Raw genomic sequence first — 27468 nt, 5'->3', positions numbered from 1 at the left:
CTACAAAATTGCATCATGCTGTAAAATACCATATTTTTCGTAGTGCTGCTGTCCTGTGAGAAAGAAATAAAAAAACTTAGTACTTCATATTTGTACGAGTATACTTAACGAATGTACTTCTTAACAGTCCACCTCTGATTATTTTGAAAATGAAAGTAACAACATTTATTGTTAGAATATTAATAAATTATTGCTAACTATATATAATCGCACATTTGTAAGATATCAGTCAGCATTTGAACTGCTATGTGTGTGTGTGTGTGTGTGTATTTTGTAGTTTTTCATATGTATCATTACATTATTCAAGTAAGCTCCAAGCCAGTACCTGCATTTAAAGTTGACACGAAACAAGTAGTAGGAAGCATTAAATACTTAAAAATAGTTTCTAATAGTAGGTTAGTTTATATTACATCTTTAATCAACATCATAAACTAGGGATATTTGACTAAATCGGCCCCTAACAGAAAGGCTTGTAATTGCAGTCAAATTGTGTAACTGGTTACACCACTTGACATTTCCATATAAAATTTAATTTGACAGGCATTATCATGGCCACCTATGTAAGAACATGACCTTGGTGGGAATATTTTAAATGTAATTTTTAAAGTTAATACTCATTTTTACAATAATGATGAATTATCAATGTATTCCTGAGGTCATACCAAAGTGTACCTAAGAGTGCCTGACCATACCCTAACAATTTTAAATTATCTCACATTCTAAAGAGAGTTACTAACATTTGCATGCAGTAGTTAGTATCACCAGAGGTCATTCTCTGTGATAGAATTTCCTGTCACATGATATTCTTGCAAAATATTAACAAAATGGCTCCTTGAATGGTGGTTACACGCCTTGAACCTCAAGGAATTTGATTTAACTCCCATAATTCCCCAAATTAATTAAAATATTCAGAACAATGATGCTTCATTTACTTTTATTTACTATTACATATTACTTATGTTAGATTATGACAAACTAGCTGATCTGGTGTTTTATTGAGAATTTCACCTTTTTTAAACAAGATAATTTATTTGGTACAATTTTTTTACGGTTACGCCACACTGACATTTTGCATTCTTCCCCCAAATATTACTTCAACATGAATCATAACCAGATTTTTTTTACTTGGTCCACAAAAAAAGAGAATGTATGCAATTAATTTGCACATTTATTTTTAAATATTAACCTTTTTAAATTTAATTAAACCATATGGACACAAAAAAGTAGCGTCACGTCACTGACCCATATACCCATAAACTGAGAGAAAGAGAAACAAAATGTTCTGTTCCCGTCCACCGTCACGCTGATTCTGGTACATGATTTTTCGCTTCGCGTACAGCTCTAGTTTAGTGCAATATGCTGCCGCCGTGTACCTCTACGGCTTCCGTCAGTTGTGTTGCGTTGTCAACAGGACCAAAACACCAGCAGCAACAGGACACGGGAGCTTCACTTCTGGACTGTCCGCTGGCCATCAGCTGACACCTTACCTGTCTGGCTGCATTAACTCTGCCATGTCTTAGACAACAGCCGGTAAACGGAACGCACCCGACGTTTTCATTTGGAGACACGACGTCCGTTTAAACGCGCGAGAGCAGTCGGTGCACTTCACCGGCTTTAACTGACCGAAACTGACAGGGGGAATGCGGAGATGCGCCCAACCATGACCTGCGCTCGTCTCCTCCGTATATATGCCGCGATATGTGCTGTTAGTTGAGAATTGATCTATAGAGAATGGGATGAATTAGGCACAAATGTGTTTATATGCAGCTTGTGGTATTATTATAGGCGGTTAATAACCTCATTTTCCCATTAAAAGGACACTGGACAGCTCTTGCCCCGAGCCACTCCTGCCCCGTTAGATCGCCATCAAAAACATTCAGTAGTGATGTGCTATCTGTTATCTGAGTTAATAAGGTTTATATAATAATCTGACTGTAATTATGGAGTCGGTGCGTCTTCAAGACAATTTATCAGACTTAATAGTTGGCTTTTATAGACTACTTTTCAGCTTTTGTGCCTTAGTTTAGACAGCAGCAGCTGGTCCACGTTAGCACCTAATGCTAGTAGATTGTCCTGACATATTCACCAAACCTAGATGACATAACAAACAATCCGACCATTAACTAACACTATGAGCGATCACTACGAGAGAGTGAAGATTGAGCTCCAGCAGATGAAGGAGGAGGAGGCCGAGGCCGCGGCCGACGAGGAGCAGCTGTCCCCGGCCGCAGTCCCTTCAATCCCGGCTGAAGTTGCCTTTATGGCACGGAGAGACCTGTCCAGAAGTAGCATTAACGGGAGAAGTCGGAGTAAAAGTAGGAGCAAAGGAGACGGTCACGAGAGACAGGTTAACGTTAAAGAGCTTGCGGATCTGACTGCGCAGAAGTCAAACTCTTCACAAGGACAGAGCCGCGTGAGCAATGATCCAAACCTTCACATTAAAGGAACGGCGAGGCTTTTAAAGGCTAAAACGGCGGCAAACGGTCACGTTGAGTCATGTCCGAGACACACAGATGGGAAATGTGAGCATCACGGCAAAGAAGGCGAGAGCAAAGCGTCCAAAAAGAGGAGAGCTGTGACGGTAGACACCTCCAAGGCAAAGACGTCTCTCGAGGCGCTGAAGATGAGCATCAGACAGCTGAAGTGGAAAGAGGTGAGAAAACCCCTGTGTCCTGACCACCACTTAAACTTAAACTTTATCTACCTGCCATTCCGATTACAAGGACTAATAAATTTGTGTCGTGCCATCTATAGGCTATTTTTGGATTTGGGTATTCTTATTTAAAAATAGGCCTATACCGCAAATTAATACATTTTTAGACCTAGTGTAAAATGATTTTGAGTGTGTGTGTTTGGAATTACCTCTAATATTTACCTCTAATATTTACATCGAATACATCTAATATTTAATCTAATATTTAATTTGTATTTCTTTTGTACTGTAGAATAAAATGCACTTGCAATTCAAAATAATGAGTACTGAATGCATCAGTCAAAATTCACAACATTTTTTTGAATGATTTTTTAGCGAATCAGTCCAAATGTTTTTTTTATTTTTATATTAAATCTTTAATATTCCACAGAGGAATAGTTGCATTGTTTTGGTTAAAAGGTGTAAGAACCAGTGGATACAATTCTACATGTACAGAAGCTCACTGCTGTAATGAAAAGACTAGTAACAGATCTAATCCTTATCCTCATGGCTAAGTTACCCTCAAGTCACCCTTAACCACACATCTCAAGACCCTAATCGGACCCACTGCAGGAAGTATAGTAGACCTTTTTTGCCCTCATTTATTCATAAAATAATTATACACTCCATTACTTTTGCATAGATTGGATTGTGTGTGAAGGAGACTGAGGATCTGTCCGTGTAATTCTATCTAGTCAGAGGAACTCAAACACGTGATATATGTCTGGTAGTGTATGATGCAGTTTTTCCTCTGTAACCAACTAGGCAAGTATATGATGACTAGTGTTTTAAAACTTATTCAGTTTTTAAAAACCGTATTCCAGCCTTTTAATGCAACCAAAAAATTTCACTGTAACAAAATAGATTTGTTATACTTTTTTTTAATGCATCTGTGATTCTAGTACATCGACATTAGATGAATCCATTAGACTTATCTACCCTTTCTTTAGGCTTCTGCAATGTAAACAAACACTTACTCATGACTTGTAGGCTTAATATTTCATCAGCCATTGCCAGTCTTTAACCTTGTCATTCAACACCATGTGAGTAATGCACGGTTACACTTGACTGTCTGTGTGAAGTCACTCTGCATTAAAAAAAGAAACCCTTATTAATACATTGATAAGATGTCAAACTAAACCATGTGGTGCACAACAACTGGTGTATTGGAGATAGTGAATGGTTCTACTCGTCTCCACTGAAATATAATGAGCCTTTGTAATTCAAAGCTGCCTTGTCGGTTTCACGTTTAAGTGTGTCAGTTATACCTTTTATCCTGTCTGCTTCACCAAAGACTGATTCAAGGGCAGAAGGAGTTCCCACCAGTGGTTTTAAATTTTTTTTTTATTAGACTATCAGTTAGTTAATTTAGAAACATAGATCCAAAGATAGTTATGACAGTTAGAAACAAGATATGATATAATCTGTAAGCACTTGATACAGACTCATTAGGTTTCATACCTGTTACATGAGCTAAAGAGCCAGAATTGTCTGTCAACAAGCTGGCAAACTGATGGCAGTTGTTGTCATTACCCATTCGATATCTTTATTGGGTTCAGCTGAAGTTTTCTGTGCAACTAAGATGGGCTTTTGAGAAACTGGATACTGCAAAAGGCAGACTTATCACAGTAGATCATCTGTGATCTGAGGTCTGTAGTAAGTATGGTGTTGTGAAAATTGTAAACAATTTAGTTGCATTTGTGCCTGTAGAAAAAGAAACCATTTAAATATTTGGATCTATGATTCTGTTTGGCTCTAAATAAAAAGACACATAAAGGTCTAGTTATACAGTTGAATGCTGACTTTCACCATATGGTTGTGCCTTCACAGAGGTAAATGATTAAACTAAATCTGGGATAATCCCATATGCCTGTATTCCCACTGCTCTCCATGCCTGTATGGAACAGAACAGCAGGACAGCAATGCTTACACTGCAGGGCTACATGTGTGGTTGTTGTAATCTGTAAATTTAGATTAGTCTAGTAAGGATTTGATACAGATTCTCCACACTGCACATAGTTTACACAACTCAGCACACAATCACATACATGAACACACAGAGGTTTAGCCAGACCAGGTAAACATATCAATTTGTCTGTAACACGAGAAATATCTAATGAGGGTCCAGGCTGATGTGACAGGGGGAATGATCCTGGAGAGAGAAGATTGGTTATTTGGTGTGTTAACACCATGGTGAGTAACAACTTACAATAACATAAAAGAGCACTTTAAAAATCTGTACAAGGTTTTTATAGATTGCTCTAGATAAACCTTTATTATGGACTATTTTATTTTTATTTTTTGAAGTTCTTGGTGCACAAGTTTTCTCTTCAGTGTTTCGTGACAATTTCCACGTGTCTTGTACCTGCTACATGATTCCAAGTAACTTCATTTAGTTACGGCTCAAGGTGATTGGATTGAAAAGGCATGTCCTCCTTTTTCTGACCTTCTCCACGGCACTTTGATGTAGTGATGAAATCTTGTTCATGTTTAAGAGATCTTTGCCAACCCTACAGGGTTAAGGTTAGACCAATTTTATTGCTGGATGTTGCATCAAACAGAGATAAGGTGTTAATATGTTGACTCAAACTGTATAAACCACTTTGAGTTATTATTTTAAAAGATTCTTCCCAGTTCACACAAAAAAATGGACATTTTATCATCATTCTTTATCATTTGTCATCTTCTTCATGCCGTTCCAAACCTGTATAATTTTCTTGCTCCTGCAGATTATAAAAGAAGATATTTTGAAAAATGTACGTTGGAAGTCGATGGTTTTTGGTTTGAAACGTTTTTGATTACCAGCATTGTTCAAAATATGTTATTTTGTTATCCGCAGATGAAAAAGCAAGTCATACAGGTTTGGAACAGCATGAGGATGAGTAAATAATCATAGAATTTTTGCTTAAATATTTTTTTTATTAAAACATAATGCAAGAAGAATGTGCTGTACTTCAGATTAAAGCAACTGGAGGTCACTTGTTTATTGTTCTGGTACGGCTTGTGATATATCTGTGTTTTTTGAACACATGCACACTTTGGTTTCACTTTATGAATAATGGTATATATGTTTTATATTTGCCACAAATTAGCAAATTTTTTTACTGAATCATAAGCATTTGAAATACCAAGGGCCATTTAAACCTCATCTGTTGTTGTTGACAGGTTACACTATATTTGTTAGGACTTTTTTTGAAAAATTGGCTCACCAACTGTAGCTATACCTGTAAATCTGTATGAACTCCTAATCTGATCACAGATTTCTGGTTTCCTCCGCATGCCAAGTGACCAATATAGAAGCACCTCCTTGCATTCCATTAACCTGTTAAACAGTGACATAATCCTCCCAAAATCCAGCCCAAGACACGCAAGCTAGCCTATACTAAGCACACTACCTGCATTCTGACTGATGACCTTAATAACTAACTTGATAACCTAATTCACACTCATCTTACAATGTAATCATCATATACAGGGTCTCAGAAATGTATAAGAAGCACAGTAAAACAGTACCAAAACCTGAAACTGCATTTTCACCTGTAAATGAATGATGGTAGTAACATATCTTACCCCTGCCTTTGGAACTGAGACTTCTGTTGTAGAAGTATAACTATTCATTCTGAATATAGGCGTTATTTTTCTGGTACATTTAGTCATAAAAATGTTGGGTTTTGCACACTTGACATGTTTATTGTGTTATGATTGATCGTTTTCCTCCTGCATCTTTTGGTCCTGCAGTTTCCGATAGGAAGGCGGGCAGCCTGTGATATCTACTGGCATGGCGTCTCTTTTCATGACAATGAGAACATCGTCTCTGGGCAAGTCAACAAGTTCCCAGGTAAACTTCATAAAAAGTAGAAACATGATCTTTCATAAGTTTAATAGGAAGAATTAAAAAACTAAAAAATCTAAATATAAAATGATATAATATGCACTTTTGCAGATTTTCCTAATCTTATTTTCAGTGTTTTGTGAGAGCCTCAGATATGAGATTTTTTCATTTGCGATTACAAGCAGGTATTATGTTGTTTCTTACCATGGCAACTGCTTCTTGTGTAAGAAAAGTATACCATAGCAAGCCCATTCAACTATAAATATCTAAATAATAGCTTTGGTCAGTTAACTTGGCAAGCAGGAGATTACCAACATTAAACATATTCTTTAAAGCGTTAAGGATGGGGCTGTTAAATACAGGGTTGCTATATTAAAAATAGACAAAAACAAATAATTTGAAAACTTAAATATAGTATAAGAAATACTAAACTAAATTCAGTGGACCACAAAGTTGAATGATCGGACCTGCTTGTGTGGTCGATGACGTCCCATCAATTTCGACATGGTGATGTACTGTATCCCGTGTTTCTGATTCCTTTGTAAATACATATACGGTTTCTTGTTTCAGTGGTTTTGATAAACTAGAAGAACAATTTTTTTGTTGTTTCCTTAACTACATAATTATTAAAACTAAGACTAAAATTATTAATATCTAATTACATCCATAAAAACTGCAACTATTGAAACCATTGCTGAAACTAGTTTAACCAAATCTGAAAATTGAGAAACAGTTCTAAACTTTCTCACATATGCATTTGTTAGTTAGCATAGGCTTCATTCATTCTCTACTTACTTTTAGAGGAAGGTTATCAATCATACAGTATGGTGAGTATTGTTCACTGGGATGTCATATAGGAGTCTCAAGTGCTGCTGACTCATGGGTTTGGTGTAATATGGCTGTTTTCATAGCTTTATCGACAGTTGCTGTCACACGGTCAGCCTTTCCAAGATGTGTGCCTGTGCATGCACTGTTGAGCCATTGAAATCAAGTGATCAAGTGATTTAATAAAACTGCAGGGAAATAGGGCTCTAAAATGTGTCATGTTTTGAGAGAATAACACCCCTGTAGGATCATAGGCTAATGAGGAACTGTAGCCCTTCTCTGGCCTCTGTGCCGTTTCTCTCTGACTTCACTCTGTTTTCTCATCAACTTTCCTGTCGGTCAGCAGGAATGATAGAGATGCTGCGGAAGATAAACCTGAGTCGTGCCGTTCGTACCATGCAGGAGCTGTTCCCAGAGGAGTACAACTTCTACCCACGCTCCTGGATACTGCCTGAGGAATACCAACTCTTCTCCACACAGGTACAAACTCAAAGAGGGAAACTCCTCAGCCAAGATAGTGTGCTTGTTTAGGACACGGTATCAATCTGTGAAATCCCAGAGGACATTTAAAGAAGACATGTCTTCTTGCTGGATACCCACAAGACAAACTCACATGACAAATTGTCTTTTTTTTCTGTCTTTCTCCAGCAGTATTTCTCTCAGTGGTGTATCTATAGGTAGATTGCTGTAGTAGTAATTGGTCAGGACAGAGTCACAGTAAAACCAGGTTAAGCAATTTAGTGGCCAGCAACAACTAATTGTGAATGACAAGATTGTTACAAGATCTTGTACAGTAGTTACTGGATTTACACGGTTAATCTCCCACATATTACAGTCACTTTAGCTTTGCGCTTTATTTGTACAGATGGGCTGCTTAAAGGGGTTTTTATCTTACACACTCCAGTAGGTTAAAACAGTTTGTGCTTCAATTTGTTAGTTTTTTTTGAGTGTTTTTACTTATTATTTCTCTTTTTGAGATTAATTTTGACTTATGTGTATTTGTTTTCATATGTACATATCTTTCATTTTAAGCATAAGACAGACAAGAGTTTTGTGGGCTTGTGTTTGACACAATAACATTATATTTTACCAGAAAAGCTGCAGAGGGCAGCAGAGATCTGTAAAAAAAAAAAAAAAAAAACTTTAATGATGCATGCTGGCTGAAAACAGTGCATTAATTGGAAATATGAGTCTTTGTTTACCAATCCTAATAACCATAATGTTATTAACGGAAAGTCACATGCACTCACAAACCTTATATAAACCTTTTTTTTGTATCAGTTATGTGATTGATTGATTGATTGTTAGGAGTTCAAACATGAAGTGTTGAAACCCTATTATATTTGTAAGTATTTTTATTGTGAAACCCTGTTGCATTTGTAAGGATTATTATTCTTCTGGCCTAAAACTGATCATGCAGACCAAACCGTAAGGCCTAGAGATTTGAAACTTGGCCAGATGGTACAGCACAGTTTGGGGAGACACTGGGAAAGACTCTCCCCAATGGGCCAATAGAGGGCCCAACAGTGATCAAAAATGAAAAGTCATTCATAACTCCTACACCATATTGTTCTAGACTCAAGTGTCGTATTTAATTGCAGTCCTTGGCTTAAGGTAAGCATAATAGCTTCATGAAAAATGTTCTGCCATTTTGAAATTATTTTTGACCATTTGGTGGCATTATAACAGGACAAAAAACATGAAAATGGCTGTATTTTTGCAAACATGTCCTACTGACATGTTTTTATCCAAGGTGCCACCCATATCTATGAGAGTATTGGCGTATCTCAAAAAGCATGGCCGCCATCGGCCAAACAAGTTTGAGCACCCATTAGACAAGGTTAATGGAAGCCAATCGTAACAAAACTCAATGGGTCGGTCTGTTTGGCTCGTGTTCCTAGAGGTCAGTGAGAAATTTGAAAGAAATTGGCCACTGGGTGGCACTAGCATGTTTTATGCCTTGCAGATTACACAGTGTTTCACAAGTAAACACAATTGTCTTGTCCAAATACCCACATTTGGGGTCTTGGCCACTTGAGAGCACATGCGCGTGACAGGAAGTAAGTGTGCAAGACTGTCCACATCTTAAAAATGCCAAAGCACAGTGCCCTTAAAACACACTAAATCCACAAATCTCCAGAGCAGTATTCAAGGCTTAGTGTATCCCATCATGTTCTGGAAATAAATCGTGAGACTTTTTGCCAAGACTGCGATAGGTCACGTAAACCTTTGCAATATGTAAGTTAAATATTAATAATAATAATAAGATATTACATATAATTTGGTAGTAAAACAAAGTGCTACACGTTTTATTGCTGCAAAGATTAGTATATTTTATTTTGTACAGCATTTGGAACTGCTTTTGATCACTTAATTAGAAGCACCACAAATTAAAATTGTCAAGTTATAGGGATTACTGAACAGACATTTAGAAGTTGATTTTAAAATGCAAAGAATTAATTAAAATAAAGTTATGTAAACACTTGCATTTTTACAATACTATAAGTGTATCACATCAGGTAATACATACACTTGTGGTCTTTATCCTCACTTCATCCACACTAAGACTCTGCCCCGCCTCCCTAAAACGGCTCGTTCAAACACGGCCCCACGTCTACATTACTATATTGAAATATTTGCTTAATGCCGCTCAAGTGTTCATGCAAAGAAAGAAGGCGTGATTTCAGTAACCGCAGTTTGTGTGAAGCAACCATAAATACAGTCCGCATCTAGTCATAGCTGGGGGCGTGGTGAGGGCGGAGTCGGCGTGGGGGAAAACACAGCGAACATTGTGTGTATTTGAATGACAAAAATGCTCATATTGAGCACTCATTCCCAGAGACACGTAGAACAATTGTAGTCTCTTTTAACTTTAATATTCATATACACTAGTCCATATCGATATTTGATTCATTTTACAGCCCTAATGTAGATGTATTCATTCAAAAATAGCCCAAATCCTTGACGTTCTGCTTTATACAGCAAGTTCTATTTTTGACTGAATTCCGCGATTCAGTCATTTCGCAAACACAGACGGGGTGAATTTATGAATGAAAGTGTAAAAGTTCTGACACAAAACTAAGTTGTTACGTGTCCACATGCTTTTTTAAGTGGGTTTATGTTCGACACTAGGCTAACGTTACATAGTTTTGCTTCAGGTAGAATGATAAGGCTAATTATATATGCATTACACTTTCTGAAACAACCTTACACAGTTTTGATAACGTTAATAATTAACACGATGTTAATATAGCCTGCCTGTGATGAATGACGACTGCACACACACACATGCTTAGTCTTGGGATTCCACAACTTCCCTTGATCATCCTCACAACTTATTGCTTATAGCCATTTTGTCCTCCTTTCCGGCTCTGTATGTTTATTAGGAAGGATGTATAACTTCAATTCATAATTTGTTAGTTTATTGGAGGTACAGAAAACGACACAGCAACTCTTCGGCGTGATTGTTCCGTGTATTTCAATTGGCGCCAAGGCAATGTTTTCCCCCACGGGCTAAATTCACATCACGTGCTGGGGTGTTCCCGGGGGCGTTCCCAGACCAACCGTCTGTATCTATGTCAAGAAGATGCTGTGTGTATCAGCCAATCACAACGCACTGGGTCAGTTGGCCAATAAGAGCAGACTGCTCTTGTCGGAAGGAGGGACTTTGTAGAAAACTACATGTTTGAGAGAGGTGGGGCATAGAAGACCTACAATAATGTACAGCATTTGAAAAATAATGTGTTTTTTTAACATTACAGCATGTCAGCATATTCTGTTTCACCAAATACACAAAATAATAATCTTTAAAAAAAAAAGCATTATATGACCCCTAAAATATTTGCCATTATGTAAAAAACACACTTTTTCAAACTCGTCCTAGACAGTTCATCTGATTTTCACCAAAATTGATATAGACCATCTTCCAATGGTCCTAACAAAAAGTTATCAAAAGCTTTTTTTAAAACCTGACCATTGTTATATAATGCACAAATAAATGACAAAGAGCTCACCAAAGCAAAGAGTATAGAAGTAACTTATTTAAGTAAGTAAGTATAGTTACTTCTATAGAGTGCCGAAGTTATGACGTCACTTTGTAGGCCAAAATGCGGAAGTGAGTTAGCATTTTAGCGCTACGGGTTCCCTCACCCTAAAGTCTATGGGTTTTTTGAATGGGTTTTTGTTAAATCGCCTGAAATAAGGTCTGTGGTTAACAAAGCCTCTAAATATTTTCACGTTTTGATCTATGACATAAAACACACCAGTTATAACCTGCTTGTTATTTTTTTAAACTTTATTGTGTCTTAAAAACGGTGGTTGCTAACAAGTTGCTAAAAGGGACTACATCCTTTGGCGGGGACTTTAGACGTCATCAAGACAAACATGAAATCTCTCACTAGCCCGCGTTTCAGCCTCACGTTCAGTTTACCTTTCAGTTAATATACATAACGTTATATATTTAGTCTTTTCAAGTTGTAGTTTTTACAAATATTATTGTACACAGAATTCTGTGATATTAAGGTAACCGATTACCAGTTCTTTATTTCTGTGGAGAGACTGTAGTTCGACAATGGTGTTTTGTTTTGTCCCGAGATGCAAGCATAACTCGTCGACTGAAAGATGCTCGTTTTCCGTCCGATGTTACCCAGCGGAGACTGGGTTGGTGCTGTAAGGTAAGCTCACACAACGATGATTTCCATGTGAACACCGTATTTACTGCCTTAATGTGGCCACGACGAAACTTTAATGGTGCATATTGCTTAACACGCTATTGTTACTTTGACGGTCAGATGGAGTGAAAAAGGCTAGCAAGAATAAACGTTTTTCATAACCAAATCAACAGCTAACATACCTTTGTCTTTCTCTTAAAATATCTAAATGCTTGTTTACTTTGCCACTGTTTAATAGATTAGATCCGCTGCAGTTTTATTAAAGGCTAACGTTACGTCGAGAAATGTGTTTGTTTAAAATATTCAAAATAATACCTGGTTTATTGGCTTATTGTAACTAGTTTGGATATAATTATAGAAAGGGTGGGTCCTGCACCATGATATTTGTGAACTTGGCTTTTACCCACTTAAAATAATATGATTGTATTTGTAAACATCATTAATTAAGGCATTAGGTAACGATGATAATAAATAATCTTTGTTATTTTAGTAGTAAATGTATTTAGTAGTAACTATATTTAATGTGCTATATAAACGTTGACAGCTCAATGAAGAAGATTAATGTAAATGCTGAAAAACTCTATTCTAATATAATACATATTTTATTGTGTGATTTTTTTTTTTCCCCCCACCCCACTTTGTAATTTTAATCTGTAAAGGTGTAACTTTTATAAAACTAACATTGCTTATTTTGAATTTATCCTCAGATGACCTGACCGGAAGCCCAGAGTCCATTCTCGCATCTGCAGCTGTCATTTTCCTGCAGTGGGAAAAATGTCCCTGTTTTGTTTTTATCCACAAACGATGTTCCCACTGGACAAATTTTGGAAGATCATTTATACTCCCTGAAATGTTCAACCACCCATTGTAGCAACAATGTCATCTTTCCCTTTAGAGACCTGTTGTGTGAATGATCAGTTTTTGCAATTAGTATATAGTTTGTTTTCAGTTTACTTATTTTATGAAAATAAAGATGTTTACTATAGCTCTTGCTGTAAGGTTGTGTGGCTCAGTTATTAGAGAACTTTATTAACTGTGCAAAAGGTTGCAAGTTCAATTCCCAGAGAACACGCTGTTATGTATAGCCTGAATGCATTGTAAGTCGCCTGTCTGACAAATACCAAAAATTAAATGTTAAACTATTGTATACTACTTGTATACTATTGTTACTACACTCCAGTCAGCTCACAGTAATGTGAATGTGAGATAAAATTTACTACACTGGCTCTCACATTGGGGCTTGTGGATTACCAGGTAAAAATAAATAGAAAATGTGAATAAAATGAGTATATATGGTTTATTCAGGGAACATATATGGTTTATTTATATTATATTATAATAAGCATTTGTTGATGTTATTGGACAATTCTCTTTAAATTCAACATATGTAATTATATACAACTATTATATTAAATGTTTGGAATTTAACTGTGTTATGCTTGTTCAGAGATTGTTTGTATAGTTATCTTAAATACATAGAACACTATTATAACTCCTCTAATGTTATCCCTCCCTAGTTTTACTTCCCGAGACTCGATAAACATTGTCCCTCATGCTGGCCCTTACAATACGGGTAAGTAAACCAGCATCTAAGCTGCACTGTTCTACATGTCCAGATTTATAGTGTTCTCTCCTCGATCTATGGTTTTTCTATCCTCTAAGAAAAAAGGACATAATAATGGAAATTGATACGGCCATAGCTAACCTTAGTGCTTCTGAGATGGTAAAAGCGTGTTTTTTTTCTTCTGGTGAATTAGCAAATGGTATGCAAACATACAATCAAACATAATACAGTGAAAGATCATCTTTAAAGTTTATTTGGGGCACAATGATAAATCATAATCTTAATCACAAAGAAAATAATATTAAGGTTTATATAAAATAACAAAATATTACATAAAACATTAACAAAAGATAAAAAAAATTCAGAGAGACACACATAAACAAAATTAGTTTCTAACATTTAAAAAAAAAACGAATAGGCAATATTCTCATGGAGAAGTGGATAAGTGTTCATACACAGCGCAGATCACAATGAGCGAGCGTGTTTTTTAAAATAAAGTTTGAGGAAGCTTGACGATGACGTTGATCCGCGACCATGGTGTGCTGTAGTCCGTTGGTAGCTTACCGTTAGCATTTTATATCTGACGGCTTTATTTACGCTTCAAAATGTATACATTTTGGAGTAGTTTGTAAAGATTATCTTGATTGACAAAACGTGTAAGGGTCATAACTCTTTGTTGAACACAGATCTTATTTTTTGCGATTTTCCAAAAGTCTATGGGGAAAATGCATGGCTTTTCGATCGAGGGAACCCATGCGCCGCTAACTTCCGGGTTGGCCTACAAAGTGACGTCATAACTTCGGCACTGAATACCAAACTCGGGGATTGTTATGACAACCATGTTCTGAAGTTACCTGCATAGTTTCGCACAGTGCCACCTAGTGGCCAGGAGATATGAAAAATGGCAAAATGAATCTAAGGCTGTATTTCTGCAATGATTTTGCAGTTTGATTGTCACAAAACTGTGTGTCATTGTCACCCCTAGTTAACCACACCACATCAATTTGACTGTTCATGTTAACCCTTTCAGACACTTGTGTGGACTCATATTGGTAAGATGATGATTTTGTGACAACATTTAATTTATGGTTTTCTTGAAATATCCATATGTATTTCAATATTTAGCTATTAAAATAGCTGTTAGAAGTTAATTAAATTATCTTCAACTTTTTATTTTATTTTAAGGACTGCATTTAGAGTAGAAATAGATAAAGCATGACCATATTTTTGTGTCACTGAAATGAAATTCAGATCTGAAAGGGTACATTTTTTCAAGGGATGGTAAAAGTCCTCTTCAGGTTCTTTTCCAAGCATATTAGAAAAAACAAATGTCACTGCTCACCTTCCACTTTTGTCCTCTTTGTTTAAGATTCGTCTCCTGAAGGACAGTGATTCAACCCTCAAACCCACTTACATTGTTAAACCGGACAGTGGATCCCAGGGTGACGGCATCTACCTCATCCGTGACCCTGCTGATCTCCGGGTCATCTCAGGTGCTCAGATCAAACAAGCAGTTGTTCAAGACTATATCCAGAAACCCCTGCTCATTGATAAACTGAAGTTTGATATCCGCCTCTATGTTCTGGTCCGTTCATTGGAGCCTCTAGAGATCTACATTGCTAAAGAGGGACTGTCCAGGTTCTGCACAGAACCCTACCAAGAACCAAGCCAGAAGAACCTCAGTCATGTTTTTATGCACCTTACCAACTACTCCCTTAATGTGCACAGCGGGAACTTTGTCCACTCCGACAGCTGCAGCACAGGCAGTAAACGCACCTTCTCTAGCATTCTCTATCGCCTGGCATCTAAAGGAGTGGACATCAAGAAGGTCTGGTCAGACATTATTGCTTTGGTTATCAAGACGGTAATTGCACTTGTGCCTGAACTGAAGGTGTACTACCAGGCAGATATACCACCTGGAAAACCAGGACCGACATGTTTTCAGGTATATTTGCAATGAAATCTTTTGTGTGTGTGTGTGTGTGTGTTGTGTTTGGCATATAGGTGGCCTGCATCACTATGGTCAGTCAATTGGGAAAAATGAGCAAAAACCCATATGGTGTTAACTATGGTGTTTTTCCTTCACCAGGTGACACCTAATCTTGTGCATTTCATTGTTTTTCAAAGTCGATAAATAATTAATAATAGAATATGATGTGTCACAATTTTAGATCCTGGGCTTTGATATCCTGCTGATGAAAAACTTGAAGCCTATATTACTAGAGGTCAATGCCAATCCCAGCATGAGGATTGAACATGAACATGAGGTGAGGTGCAGATGCTCTTTTAGCATGATGTGATTATTCAAATACACCGGTACCTTAAAAATGTGCTGTGGTTGTACTGAAGATAAAGATATCTTTGATATATTTTGATATGATTATTTAGGTGGTTACTTATTTCAGAAATTCCATTGTACATGTCAAAAAGTGTTTAATACAGTATATAATGGTATTGCCACAGTACATGTCCAAAATACATGATGCTGCAATAGTACACACTACTGTTCAAAAGTTTGGGGTCAGTAAGAATTTTTTTTTTCAGGAAGGCTGCATTAAATTAATCAGGTGACCATAAATACATTTATATTGTTACAAAATATTTGCATTTCAAATAAATGCAGTTCTTTTGAATTCTTTGATTCAGCAAAGAATTCTGAAAAAAAAAGTCACGGTTTCCACAAAAAGTCTAAGCAAATGTTTTCAACATTGGTAATAAGAAATGTTACTTTAGCAGCAAATTATCCTATTAGAATGATTTCTGACCGATCATAGGACACTGAAGAATGGAGTAATTGCTGCTGAAAATATAGTTTTGCCATCCCAGGAATAAATTACATTTAAAAATATAAACTTATTTTTTAAATGGCAAAATGTAATTTAGATTGTAGTAAGATTTCACAACATTACTGCTTTTTTAAATGTTTTTATGCTCAAATAAATACAGCCATGGTAAGCATAAGAAACTTTTCTCAAAAAGATGAACATTTGGTCTTGCTGACTCTAAGCTGATAATGACTATATTAGTGATAAGAGACCAAGCATGAGTCTGTTACGATGCTGATCATTGCACCATATGTTTCAGGTGTCACCTGGTGTGTTTGAATATGTACCGAGTCCAGTAGACGAAGAGGTGAAAGTGGGTGTGATCAGAGACACACTGCGGCTCATGGACCCCGCTCAGAGGAAACAACACACAACGTGAGTCATAGGCTTTAAGGCTTATGGGACAGTCGATGATCCCGTGTGTTTGTGTGCATGTGTGCATGCCTACCAGTGCATCTTGTCTTCCGTGCCTCAGCTTTGTGGAGTCGAAGTAACGGTCTGCTGAGCTGCAGTTATAAGCCTTTAAGACGGAGAAATTAAATTCAGGAAATCCAGTGATGGGATTTCACACTTGTGTGGCCACTCTTCCTCTATCTCTCTCAGTCATGGAAATGCAGACAGTCTCGTGTCCCATGAGCAAGTTTGTGTGTCTTATGCATTCAGCTTTTATTGCTGCTCATTGTACAAAGACACCTCAGTGTCTGGGCCTGGGGGGAAATAAAACTCAGACAGCCACTGGTTTTGAGGAAAGTGTGGAGTCAGCGCGGAGTATTATTGAGACTTGCATGTGCACTCAGAGCGGAGAAGACTCCTTGTGTACATTGTTTAATATCTGCGAATTTAACCTTTAGATGTGCATTTTTAATGATCTAGCACAGTTGACAGGTTTGTGGTGTTTGAGAAATGAAAAACAGTTTAATCAAGGTTTTCTTCGTGTGTCTGTTGTCTTCAGTTCTTGATTATAAAGTCTTTCAAAAAAAGTGTAAAATCTTGAGAAATCATTCTGATCAATCATTCTACTTTGAAAATGTATCCCTTGATGAACACAAAGCTAAAAAGAACATTTAGTAACTAGCCTTATAAATATCTTTAATGTCACATAATACATTCAAATCAATGTAAAATTAGATTATGTTAATTTGAGTACTTTTATTTGTCTTAAATTTTATTTTTTTAAGCAAGACAGCTTACAGACTCTGCAAGCGGTAAGAAACATTTTCTCCAGATTGCCAGTTCCTACAAGGAGAAAGTTAGTGTGTAAGTGATAAATGTACATAAACGAATAAAGAATCTCCCCTGTTAGAGTGTCTCTTATGGTGGAGGAAACATAAGCTCATATCGGCACAAACGAATAAACGAAGGCCACTCGGAGAGAAAGTTCTTCATACTCAGTCACGATCTCTTTCATCTCATTTCTTTCTTTCAGTGAACCTGAATACTGCGATGGCAGTCTGAATTAACACCGCTCACAAACTCTTCTAATTCACGGCCTTTGATGCTTTCTGAAGCTATTCTGTCCCGAGTACAATTGTCACAGCTAATACTGACAAGTACAAAGTCACTAAGGCTTTACGAAGCCAGAACGTCTTCTCTAGTGTTGTATAATGACAGCCGATTCCTCACAGGGCTCTCCAGTTATATTTGTGCTGCTGCTCTATTGCTGTCGATCACGTGTCTTGTTGGACCAGATCATCTTGCACGTTTCCAGAGGCTTCTGTGGGAAATTCATCTTTATATTATTCTGTCTTGTATAAATATGTTAGGCATACAGTATGTTATTAGATTATATTAATAGTGGGCTGCTCCCACGACACTGTTGTTTATAGAGCCTCCGGCAGTCACAGAGACAGCTGTGATATTTTAAAGGAATATTCCAGGCTCTGTACAAGTTAAAACTCGGTTCCAACTCATATAGCTTTTTTTATGTGAGTGTGATGAGCGGTTACAAAATTCTCTGTAAAATTGTATGGCAGCAATAAACACACTTGTACAGCTTTTCGCTGTGATTACAACAGTAGTAGATTGTGAAGACAGTCATCTCACGAAAGTTGCTGCATTTGTGCTAAAGGTTGTATGTGAGAGAGAAGACTGTTGTGGTCTTTGGGTAAACCCATTAAGTGTGTTAGTTAAGTAGTATCTCGTTAGTACTCGTCGTTAGTACTTCTACCCTGTAATTCTCAAGCCGCAACCTTCATCTACTTGGACTAAAAGTGCAGAGTTACTTACAGCACTGCTGAACTGCAGTAACAATCGACACACAACAAACTGCTTTGGTTCTTCGGCCATCTGGGCTCAGTGCACGTATGAGAGGACTGCAGTCTGCTCGAGTGGTTTTGTGATCGTTAAATAATTCATTTTCATTATGTTGTCCTTGGGTAAGCGAAAGAGGGATTTAATTGAGAGAAAATTGTAAGGCTTGTGATGCTATTCACTGAGGATTTCTTTCTGTTTTTGTAAACCTTTTGGTTTGAAGTCCTCCAATTTCCTACTTGACAGATTTTCTTTTAGGCGTTATGCTGTTATCACAAAATCAATCCACAAACTTTACAGATGATTTGAGTGTTTATTGTTCGTATCTAGCCATTTTTTAAGTGACCTTGACTTTTTCCCCTTCATCTTTAGTTTAAAATGTGACAAACTATACAATAGTAGAGATACATATTCTGTAAGGGAACGAGACAAAGAGAGAGTAACTTGTAAACATCAAATTCTCCAGAACTGTTCACTAAGCTTGCGATTAAATTGCATTTTTGAAATGACCAAAGAGATCTGACAAAAACTTTGTCATAAATGTTGTTACATTTGGTCAAATAGCATTATAAAAAGCGTATTTCTCAGGCTAGATCAGCCAGAGCGCATGCGCAGTCCTAAGAGCACGTCTCAGAGCGACTGTTTTCTGACTGTTTCTATAGTAAAGTCAAAGTCACCTTTATTTATATAGCGCTTTAAACAAAATACATTGCGTCAAAGCAACTGAACAACATTCATTAGGAAAACAGTGTCAATAATGCAAAATAATTTTTAAAGGCAGTTCATCATTGGATTCAGTTATAGTAGTAACCAGGACTTCTAACGGCTACTGCAGTGACGCCATGACTTTACCAATTAGCGATTGGCTCTTTCATTCAGAAGGCGGGGCTTCCTGTGATTGAGTGGACATACTGAGCGTTGCATTTTTTTTCCCATTCAAAACTATACGAGTGACATGTCTTTGGTATTCTATAGTCTTTGATTTTGGTGCCATTGAAAATATTGGCAGGGCAAGTAAAATATATAAAAACATATTCTAAAAATAATAATCTTATGTGTTTGTGCCTTTTTGTGCCAACAGGTCAAATACAGGGGGCGGTTCCCCAGAAGAAGCTATTGTTGTGGAGACAGGAAGTGATGAGAAAGAAGGCATGGCGGATTCTCTTCCATCTTTGTGTTTAAAGCAAGTCTTCCCTAAATACACCAAGCAGTTTCATTACTTGCGGATCGTGGAACGCATCGCTGCCATTTTCCTGCGCTTCCTCGGTGTCAAAGGAACCATGAGACTGGGTCCGACCAGTTTTCGCACCTTTATCAGGCAAGTCATTCATTCCTGTAGGTCGAATGGTGGATCGTGGCTTTAGCAAAGCCAGGGTAATGCTGGGAAAATGCAAACCATGAAAGCAACATCTGTAAAATGAATACATGCAGATTTAACAAAAACATATTATATATATCATCATTATGGCTAAATGAAATGGAATGAGTGTGATTCTGCCTCTATAGAGGCTCTTAATGTTTCAGTGTCAGAATAAAGCAACATTCAGGTGTCACGTACCACATTAATGGAGTGTCTCCTTTAGGAACTGCAAGCTGAGTAACAGCAGCTTCTCGATGGCTTCAGCAGACATCTTGTACATCGACATCACCCGTCGCTGGGCTGGAATGCTCCCTGACTCCAGAGAGGCAGGCAAGTGGCCCACCGATCATCATGCACTTTACAGCACATCTCTGCTCCCGAGGCCAACACACAACCAAAAAGCTGTTAAACAGCCTCCGATAAAAGACACATTTGCAGCTATTCATCATAGCGCATTTCCCATTGCATGCAGTCATAAATGAGATCGTCAGGAGTGATAATTAACAAATAAATTCACTTGTTCGTTCATTTGCCCAGTACTTGTAAATTGGAAAAATAGATGGCCAATCAATTAATGCCAAATAACCAAATTTTCAAGTTCTGCCTCAATCTTTTCTATTAATTTTTTTTTTTGCTTTCACTTTGAAAATATACTTTTATGTAAAATGTATGTGTGTGTGTCAAAGCTAATGTGCCCACAAGTCATTTTTGCTTTTAAATGAGTGCTGGTAATATTCTTTGTGATGGCGCATTAGGTTGGATCATGCTAGCATCGTTTTCTTGGAGGAACGTATGAGATGAATAATGCATGCCAGGCCTTGCTTCTCCTAATCAAAAGAAAGAATGAATATATACTTGAGTGTCTGTGCTCCTAAATGGCCAGAATGGAATGATGTGAGTTGCATTCTGGAACGTTTCGGAAGGTTGCACTGAATTTGGTCATTAGCGCCTTGCAGCAGGGTATCAACACACATACTCACAGAAGACAAACTGTGTGGCGAGAGGAAAGTAATAACTGGTGGATAAGGTTTATATTTATAAATAATAGATCGGACTGTTTATCCCGGAGGAGGAAGAGGAGCGATAGCGCTGCCATGATCTTCATTAATAGTAATCCATATACTTTTGAGGAATGCTGACTTGTCACTCGGACAGAATGTTTACCCTCCTGTCCATCCCAGAGTTCAGTTTGTTTCCTTGACATGATAATGCTGAATTCTTTCAGCGTTCCTCATTAGTCTGCTTAATGAAACCCATTTCCTCCCTCTGGAGAACAGCATTGCTTATTAATTGTGGCCATCCATTCTCAGTGTACACATATTTCTGACCAGCGCAGCAGGCCACCTCGCTTTTCTCTCGAGATGTTTTTCAACGCTCCATCTTGTCCGCAGCGAGGGCTCATTAATGCTCCGTATATGTAGTCAGACAAGTGATCTGCATCCAAACCCCCTGAGGGTCCCAGGGACCCTTAATATCAAGTGCCTTCCTGTTGAAATGTGCGGAGAGAATTTCACTGCTCTCTCTCTCTCTCTCTCTCTCTCTCTCTCTCGTTTCAAATATACAAAGTTTTCTCTTTAGAAAGAAGCCATCTGTAATCCTCTCCCTTGGCTCTCAGGCTCAGACGTGACCTTGAGAAATTTGCTGCGGCTGATTTGAGCTTACAGATGAAGTTTTTAACAGGAACATAAATGTACTGTAATGACATTTTCATCAGAGTGGAGATACAACTGTGCTAAATAACACACAGATGAAGCCTTATTAATTAATAAACAAGCAGAAGGGAAAATCTGCCAAATGTACAATTCTTAATGAAGCCTCTTAAAGCTCAGAAATAATGTCACTAATTGCTTTTCTTCAAATATCTCAGTATACTCATAATATTGCTCAAATAACTCACTTCATTTAAATTTCACCTGTAGTTGTCAGATAAAATGGGCAGCAAAGTCCCATAGACTTCAATTAAAGGAAGGATCTGATAGCAGAGTCGCTGTACATTTGGCATGGAATTTAAATTCACCTAAAGAAACTGTTTTATAAATGTATGTTATTGATATTATTGCAAATGAATCAGAATGTCAATAGGAATGTCATAACCTGATCATCTGGTGAATTGAGATTTCTCTCTGCTGACGTATGCCTGACCTCTCTAATTATTTCGTCAGCTCCTCTATGCAAGCTGTCATTCATCACATTTTTGAGTGCAACACCCACATCTCAAAATCCAATCAGCAACTGATGAATAAGTTCCCGCTCTACATTTTTCACTAAACTATTACACTTGATTGTGTCACAATATGAAAGAAAAGATCTTGTATATTCCCTTCCATTTTACCACTGCCCCAGTAAAATTTGTATTTACTTGACTGGGAAAAAAATGAAATCTGCAATGCTCCAATAACCCCAAAAACAGAAATAAATACAATCTGATAATAATGGTATCATAAATCTTGCTGATTTGAACTCGGATCTCCCCCCAAAACATAAAAGCATATTTTCAGACCAGCCCAGCTAATGCATGATCAACATCGGGAGTAAACAAACACACAGCTGTCTCCTTTAACTAAGTGAGTGGCTCTTTTTGAGCATCAAGTAAAACAAAGCTCTCTCTCTTTCAGGAATGTGTCTTCAGGCATTTATTGAGGCCTTCTTTTACCTGGCAGCACGCAGGTTCAAGGCTTTACCTCTGCGGGAGCAGGTGCTCTCGCTGCTGGAGGTCTGTGAAGGGGCCCTCGAGGGCCAGAGCCACAGTGAGAAGCCACGGACGCACCGATCGCACACAAACCCAAACCCTGCCTCTTCTCAAACATCAGCGCCAACCACATTCAGCTCTCCTGCACTGACACGCCGACGCCACCGGCCGCTGCAACTCTCTGCTAAAGCAAACACAGAGAACTGACAATCTCACACACTTCCATGTCTTCTGAGGAACTTCCAGAAGGGCAACGTAATGGGCTTTTGAATAAATACACAAAGAAGGTAGAATAATAAACTAATTTCATAACATATAGAAGCCAGGATAGAAGAGAACCTTAAATCATTCACTCTTAGCTCTGTGCAATATAGCTCAAGTTGAATTGTTTATACACTGCTCGGATAAAGATTTTTCTTTCACCACACTACACAGACAAATGTAACTGAAGATGTTCATGTGTGTGTGTTCTGATGCCAGTAAACTGACACTCCAGACATTCGTTTCAGTGCTAAATGTGCGGACAGCATAAGACTTGTCGAGTTGCTGATAAAGTATGCTTACCTTCAGGTGATATGGGTAGTATTTGTGTTGATCAATCACTGCAGGGATTAATGTCACGAGATTCAGTGTTTCTTAAAGGGATGAAATATTGTCATAACACCACTTCAGAAAAGCAGCTAATTTTCTCAAATGGCCACCTTGAACAGACTAGGCAGAACTACACGGTGGCCTTTTGTTAGGAAATGGTGTTAACACCAGGACATGGCACCAAGTGCACTCAAAGTTTACTTCTTTTTATTTATACCCGTAGAGATTTATTATTTATTGTTTTTCAATTAACTGAGTCACTCGCTGTAGCTCTGAACTGACTGAATTGCTCTTGCATGTAGAAATTATGACAGAAGGGAAAAAAGGGGGGTTTGCTGTGGTTTAATGCAAGTGGACATCTCACAGGATTAGCACATATTTACACAGATCATTTAACCCTCATTTAATATCACATTGCAACTGCAGGCATCTACATATACAAATTAGACTTGACTGAGATGTACTTTTTATGGACATGCTGAATAAACATTGCATTTAAAATATTATTTTGTATGTTTTTACTTTTCCAGTTACATATGCACACACAGATATATACGCTGCCATTCAAAAAAAAAAAAATTATATATATATATATATATATATAGAAAACAAGTCTCAAATACTTAGCAAGGTATTTTTTTACCCTAATGTAATGACAAAGCTACTTTTTCAGAAGTCATTATTACTCCAGTCTTCAGTGTCACATGATCCTTCAGAAAGCATTTTAAGCCTTGTAAGCATTTTAAGATTTTTGTAAGTTATGATTGATTCGTAATTTATTTGTAATACTGCCCATAAGACGCAGGATTTTGGGATCAGAAATGGACCATCAGTAGGTTGACCATATCCAAGCACATTTCATTGATCTTGACCTCTCACATAACTCTCGTCAACTGTTTGAGCAATGAAGACAACAAAGCAGGCATATAAAATAACTAAATAAAACTTTAATTATTCTAGTTGCAAATGTACATAAATTGCACAGCCACAATTGAATAGTTCTTAACATGGACAAATTTCTCTGTACATTATTGTTCTTGTCATTGTCCTAAAACAAGCCAAGAGTCCAGCCAATACTTTACTTTAAACATACTTACAAAAATGTTTTCTACAAGGATTATAAAACGTACAACATATTTAAGGTATTCATTTATAGATTTGTATAGATTTATTTCACATACATGTAGCTACTATTTCACATTGACTGCTTGGAGAATGAAAAAAAAAATGGAAAAAAAAAAAAAAAAACGAAACCATGCCCAAATAGCTAACCTTTGAGAACTGAAATGAAGCCAGATAAAGACACATTTGATGAAAAGAACCGAGACGACAGCAAAAGTCCTTTTCATTCAATAAATTTCTAAACTATTTCATTTTTTATTTTATTTTTGGACTCACTAGTAGCTTCTCATGTGGATGAAAACAGACGTAACGATTCTGCAAGACCTCAGAGCTCATTAAAAACAGAACATGAACAAACAGAGAAGCTGACATCCACGTCTGTGAGAGGAAACTTGTGAAAAATAAATACGGATTCCCTTTTGTGCAACCACACGAGCCCCAAGCCAAGTTTAAAAGTTGATCAAATGAATTTTAAATGACTCTAGATACTAATCGGCCTTATACAGACAGTGCTGAAGCATTTAGTACATGCAGAACTACTTTACCAAGGCATGAAAAGAGCATGTGATTGGCTGAGGTATGTAACACAGTCCAGTTGTTAAACTCATGACATTTACACTGCGTGTGGAAGGGTTTATAGCATTTGGCTACAGTGGGACAGATGATCATGCTACAAATGAAACTGAATGACAAATGACTTCCACTTTCCTGCCTAGCTTAATGCTAATAATTAGCACTTTGAGTTTGCTACGTGTTTGTAGAGTGAAGTAAACCCAAGTGGACACAACGAAGGGAAAAAGTGCATAGTCTTCAAAGCCTTTGAGAAGCTGGGGCGAGAGATGTGCTTTGTGCTTGTAAAGATCGCTGCGTCTCAATCTGATCCCACAATTCAGCCGATGTAACCGTCATTCACTCTGCTGTTCCTGTGAAACTTACTTTATATATAACATTCACATAATACTCCATCACAGAGCCCATATACAGAGAGGTTTCCCCCTTAAAAATAACATCTCTATCTTACACGTCCAATGACAGGCAGTCTTGTAATGTATCTGTATCTCTCTGCATCAAAATAAAGACATGTCGTGTGTCTCACTTCCTCAAAGACCAGCAAATTAAAGGAAAACAGCAGCTCCACGCTGCACCTCAGTGCTGAAGAGTCTTCACATAGGTTATTAAATACAAAAATATACAAACTCTAAATGCTGAAATGTAAAGTGTGCAGCAATTTGGACCAACATATACAAAAATAAACACACTTGTACAAATGACTTAAAAATTAAACTGAAGAAAAACCCATGAAGAAAAAAAAAGCAAACTCTCTCAAACAATATAGGAAGAAAACATGAGCTACACAAGGCAGTTTTCAAAACTTCCAACTAAAATCATGTCAGTCCAGTCTAGTGTTTAAAACCTTCCCTCTGCTACGTCTGAGCAGTCTGTGCTAATTCAAAATCTTGGCATATCTAAAATGAACCTGAAATGACATTTAGAATGTGTTTGTTGCAGACCACAGCATTTTGTCGAAAAAAATAACAAAAATTAACTTAAACAGCAAAACAAACCCCGAAAATAATCGGAGAACTTGTGTGCAAGGAGAATGTAAAATATATACTTTTTAAAATCTATGCACATTATAATCAATCACAGATGTCCATCTAAACTGTAAAAATTAAATAAAAACAATGTAACATTTTAAGGCTTCTCATGATGGAGAGACAAAGTGCACTATGTAGGGAGAAACAGAAACAGGAAGAGAATGCTAATTTCTCCACAAAGAGTTGCTCGTTCTGTAGTTTCATATTAAAGCAGAGACCATTATAAATGAATGTGACAAAATCTAGTTTCTTTTTTTCCCCAAAGGCTGTGAGGATAACATCTATTTTAATTCAAGTGAAATGACTTTTTCTGCAGGCTAGAAGGTCCTAGTATCGGTATAATGTCACCATGTTAGCTGTATTATTGTTTTTCTTTAGTTTTTCTTTTCTTTTACAGTTAGTTGCTGTGAAACACGAATGAATGTCTAGTGGTGTGTCCTAACATGAAGTACTTGAACAGTAGTCTCATCAGTGGATGTTTAAAGTGGATCTTGCTCCACATTTCCAAACAATCGCTTTGCGGAGCGTCAAAGGTCAGTTTTCATTCTCCTCACTTGTGTTCACTTCTAGAATACCTGCACACTTGCTCACGTCCTCTATCTTCGCTCTGTCTCTCTGTGGATCAGCAGTTGGAGCTATTGCGAAACTCCCCGTTCTCTGTGATCTGCAGCTTGGTGGGGTTGGTGGGAGAGATGCCGTTCCGCGTCTGCATGCTGTAGCGCTCCTTCAGCTGTGACAGGGCGCTCATTAGCCTTGCGTTAGCCGCGTCCAGAGATGCTATCCGTTTCTCCTGCAGATAAGAGACAATTTCAGCATTTATACAAATCAGCAATTTCAGAAGTTGTATGAGTAATTATTTGGATGTTAACAGGTAGAGAGTGGGAAACAGTGAACCCAGCCCAGACAGAGACGGATCAAGTGGTTTTTAGGGGACATTTTGGTCATTCCATTGTTTTTTAGGTTCTCATATTAACTGACACGTTCATGTTTCTGGTTGTGGTTCAAGGCTATTCAAAGAGAATGCATAATTATGCATATATTTCCTGAACATGATATTCAGTTTGGTTGATCTCCAGCTAAGCAACGTCAATAATTCTGACCATGCAATCTGATTAGCTGAGAAGCATTGACCCATGTTGTTCAATAACAGCTGAATGTGGAACATTTGATAGAATGAAAACGTGGGAAAAGGGATTGATACCAAATGTCTATTTAATTTATGATTTGTTTTTACTTTGTAAAATTGCTGTACCTCATCGATTAAACTGTGTTGGAGGGTAATCATAAATAACATCACGACTGTGGTGATCTGGCTTGTGTCTGTGACCAAATCACAGCTGTGATGTCACTTAATCTGAAGTATTTAATTGTTTATGTCTTTCCTAAAGAGTACATGAAAGGAGAACAAACACATCATTTGGTTTTCTTGGATGTAAGTATCTAAATGAAA

The 27468-nt window shown here is 37.4% G+C and overlaps 2 protein-coding genes across 9 annotated transcripts in view; one reads left to right on the top strand and one right to left on the bottom strand.

Moving 5' to 3' along the window:
- The first annotated feature begins 1277 nt into the window (after window positions 1-1277).
- Window positions 1278-23801, top strand: LOC132139619 (tubulin polyglutamylase TTLL11-like). Its single transcript, XM_059548101.1, has 9 exons — window positions 1278-2653; window positions 6431-6530; window positions 7696-7829; window positions 14953-15528; window positions 15755-15850; window positions 16668-16783; window positions 19740-19976; window positions 20242-20348; window positions 22634-23801. The coding sequence occupies exons 1-9, from the start codon at window positions 2132-2134 to the stop codon at window positions 22912-22914; spliced, it is 2169 nt and encodes a 722-aa protein (XP_059404084.1). The 5' UTR covers window positions 1278-2131; the 3' UTR covers window positions 22915-23801.
- A 424-nt stretch (window positions 23802-24225) lies between these two features.
- LOC132139620 (disabled homolog 2-interacting protein-like) overlaps window positions 24226-27468 on the bottom strand; it is a 111187-nt gene continuing 107944 nt past the window's right edge. For 7 of the 8 annotated variants that reach the window (XM_059548102.1, XM_059548104.1, XM_059548110.1 and 4 more), the window contains one exon: window positions 24226-26808. In XM_059548102.1, coding sequence (XP_059404085.1) covers window positions 26641-26808 — 168 coding nt within the window. In that variant the 3' untranslated portion in view covers window positions 24226-26640. The remainder of the gene's footprint in view (window positions 26809-27468) is intronic. The other variant, XM_059548103.1, reaches the window with a different exon arrangement.

Source organism: Carassius carassius, chromosome 4 (assembly GCF_963082965.1).
Source record: "Carassius carassius chromosome 4, fCarCar2.1, whole genome shotgun sequence".
In the NCBI taxonomy this organism is placed as follows: domain Eukaryota; kingdom Metazoa; phylum Chordata; class Actinopteri; order Cypriniformes; family Cyprinidae; genus Carassius; species Carassius carassius.
Note: the sequence above shows the minus strand (reverse complement) of the source record. Positions and strands in the feature narration are given on the sequence as shown.

Excerpts from the sequence above, each read along its gene's own strand:
- LOC132139619 (XM_059548101.1), top strand. The coding sequence starts at position 2,132 with ATGAGCGATCACTACGAGAGAGTGAAGATTGAGCTCCAGCAGATGAAG. Across the intron at positions 15,529-15,754 it reads CAGGACCGACATGTTTTCAG|ATCCTGGGCTTTGATATCCT; the intron begins GTATATTTGCAA and ends TCACAATTTTAG. Across the intron at positions 20,349-22,633 it reads CCCTGACTCCAGAGAGGCAG|GAATGTGTCTTCAGGCATTT; the intron begins GCAAGTGGCCCA and ends TCTCTCTTTCAG.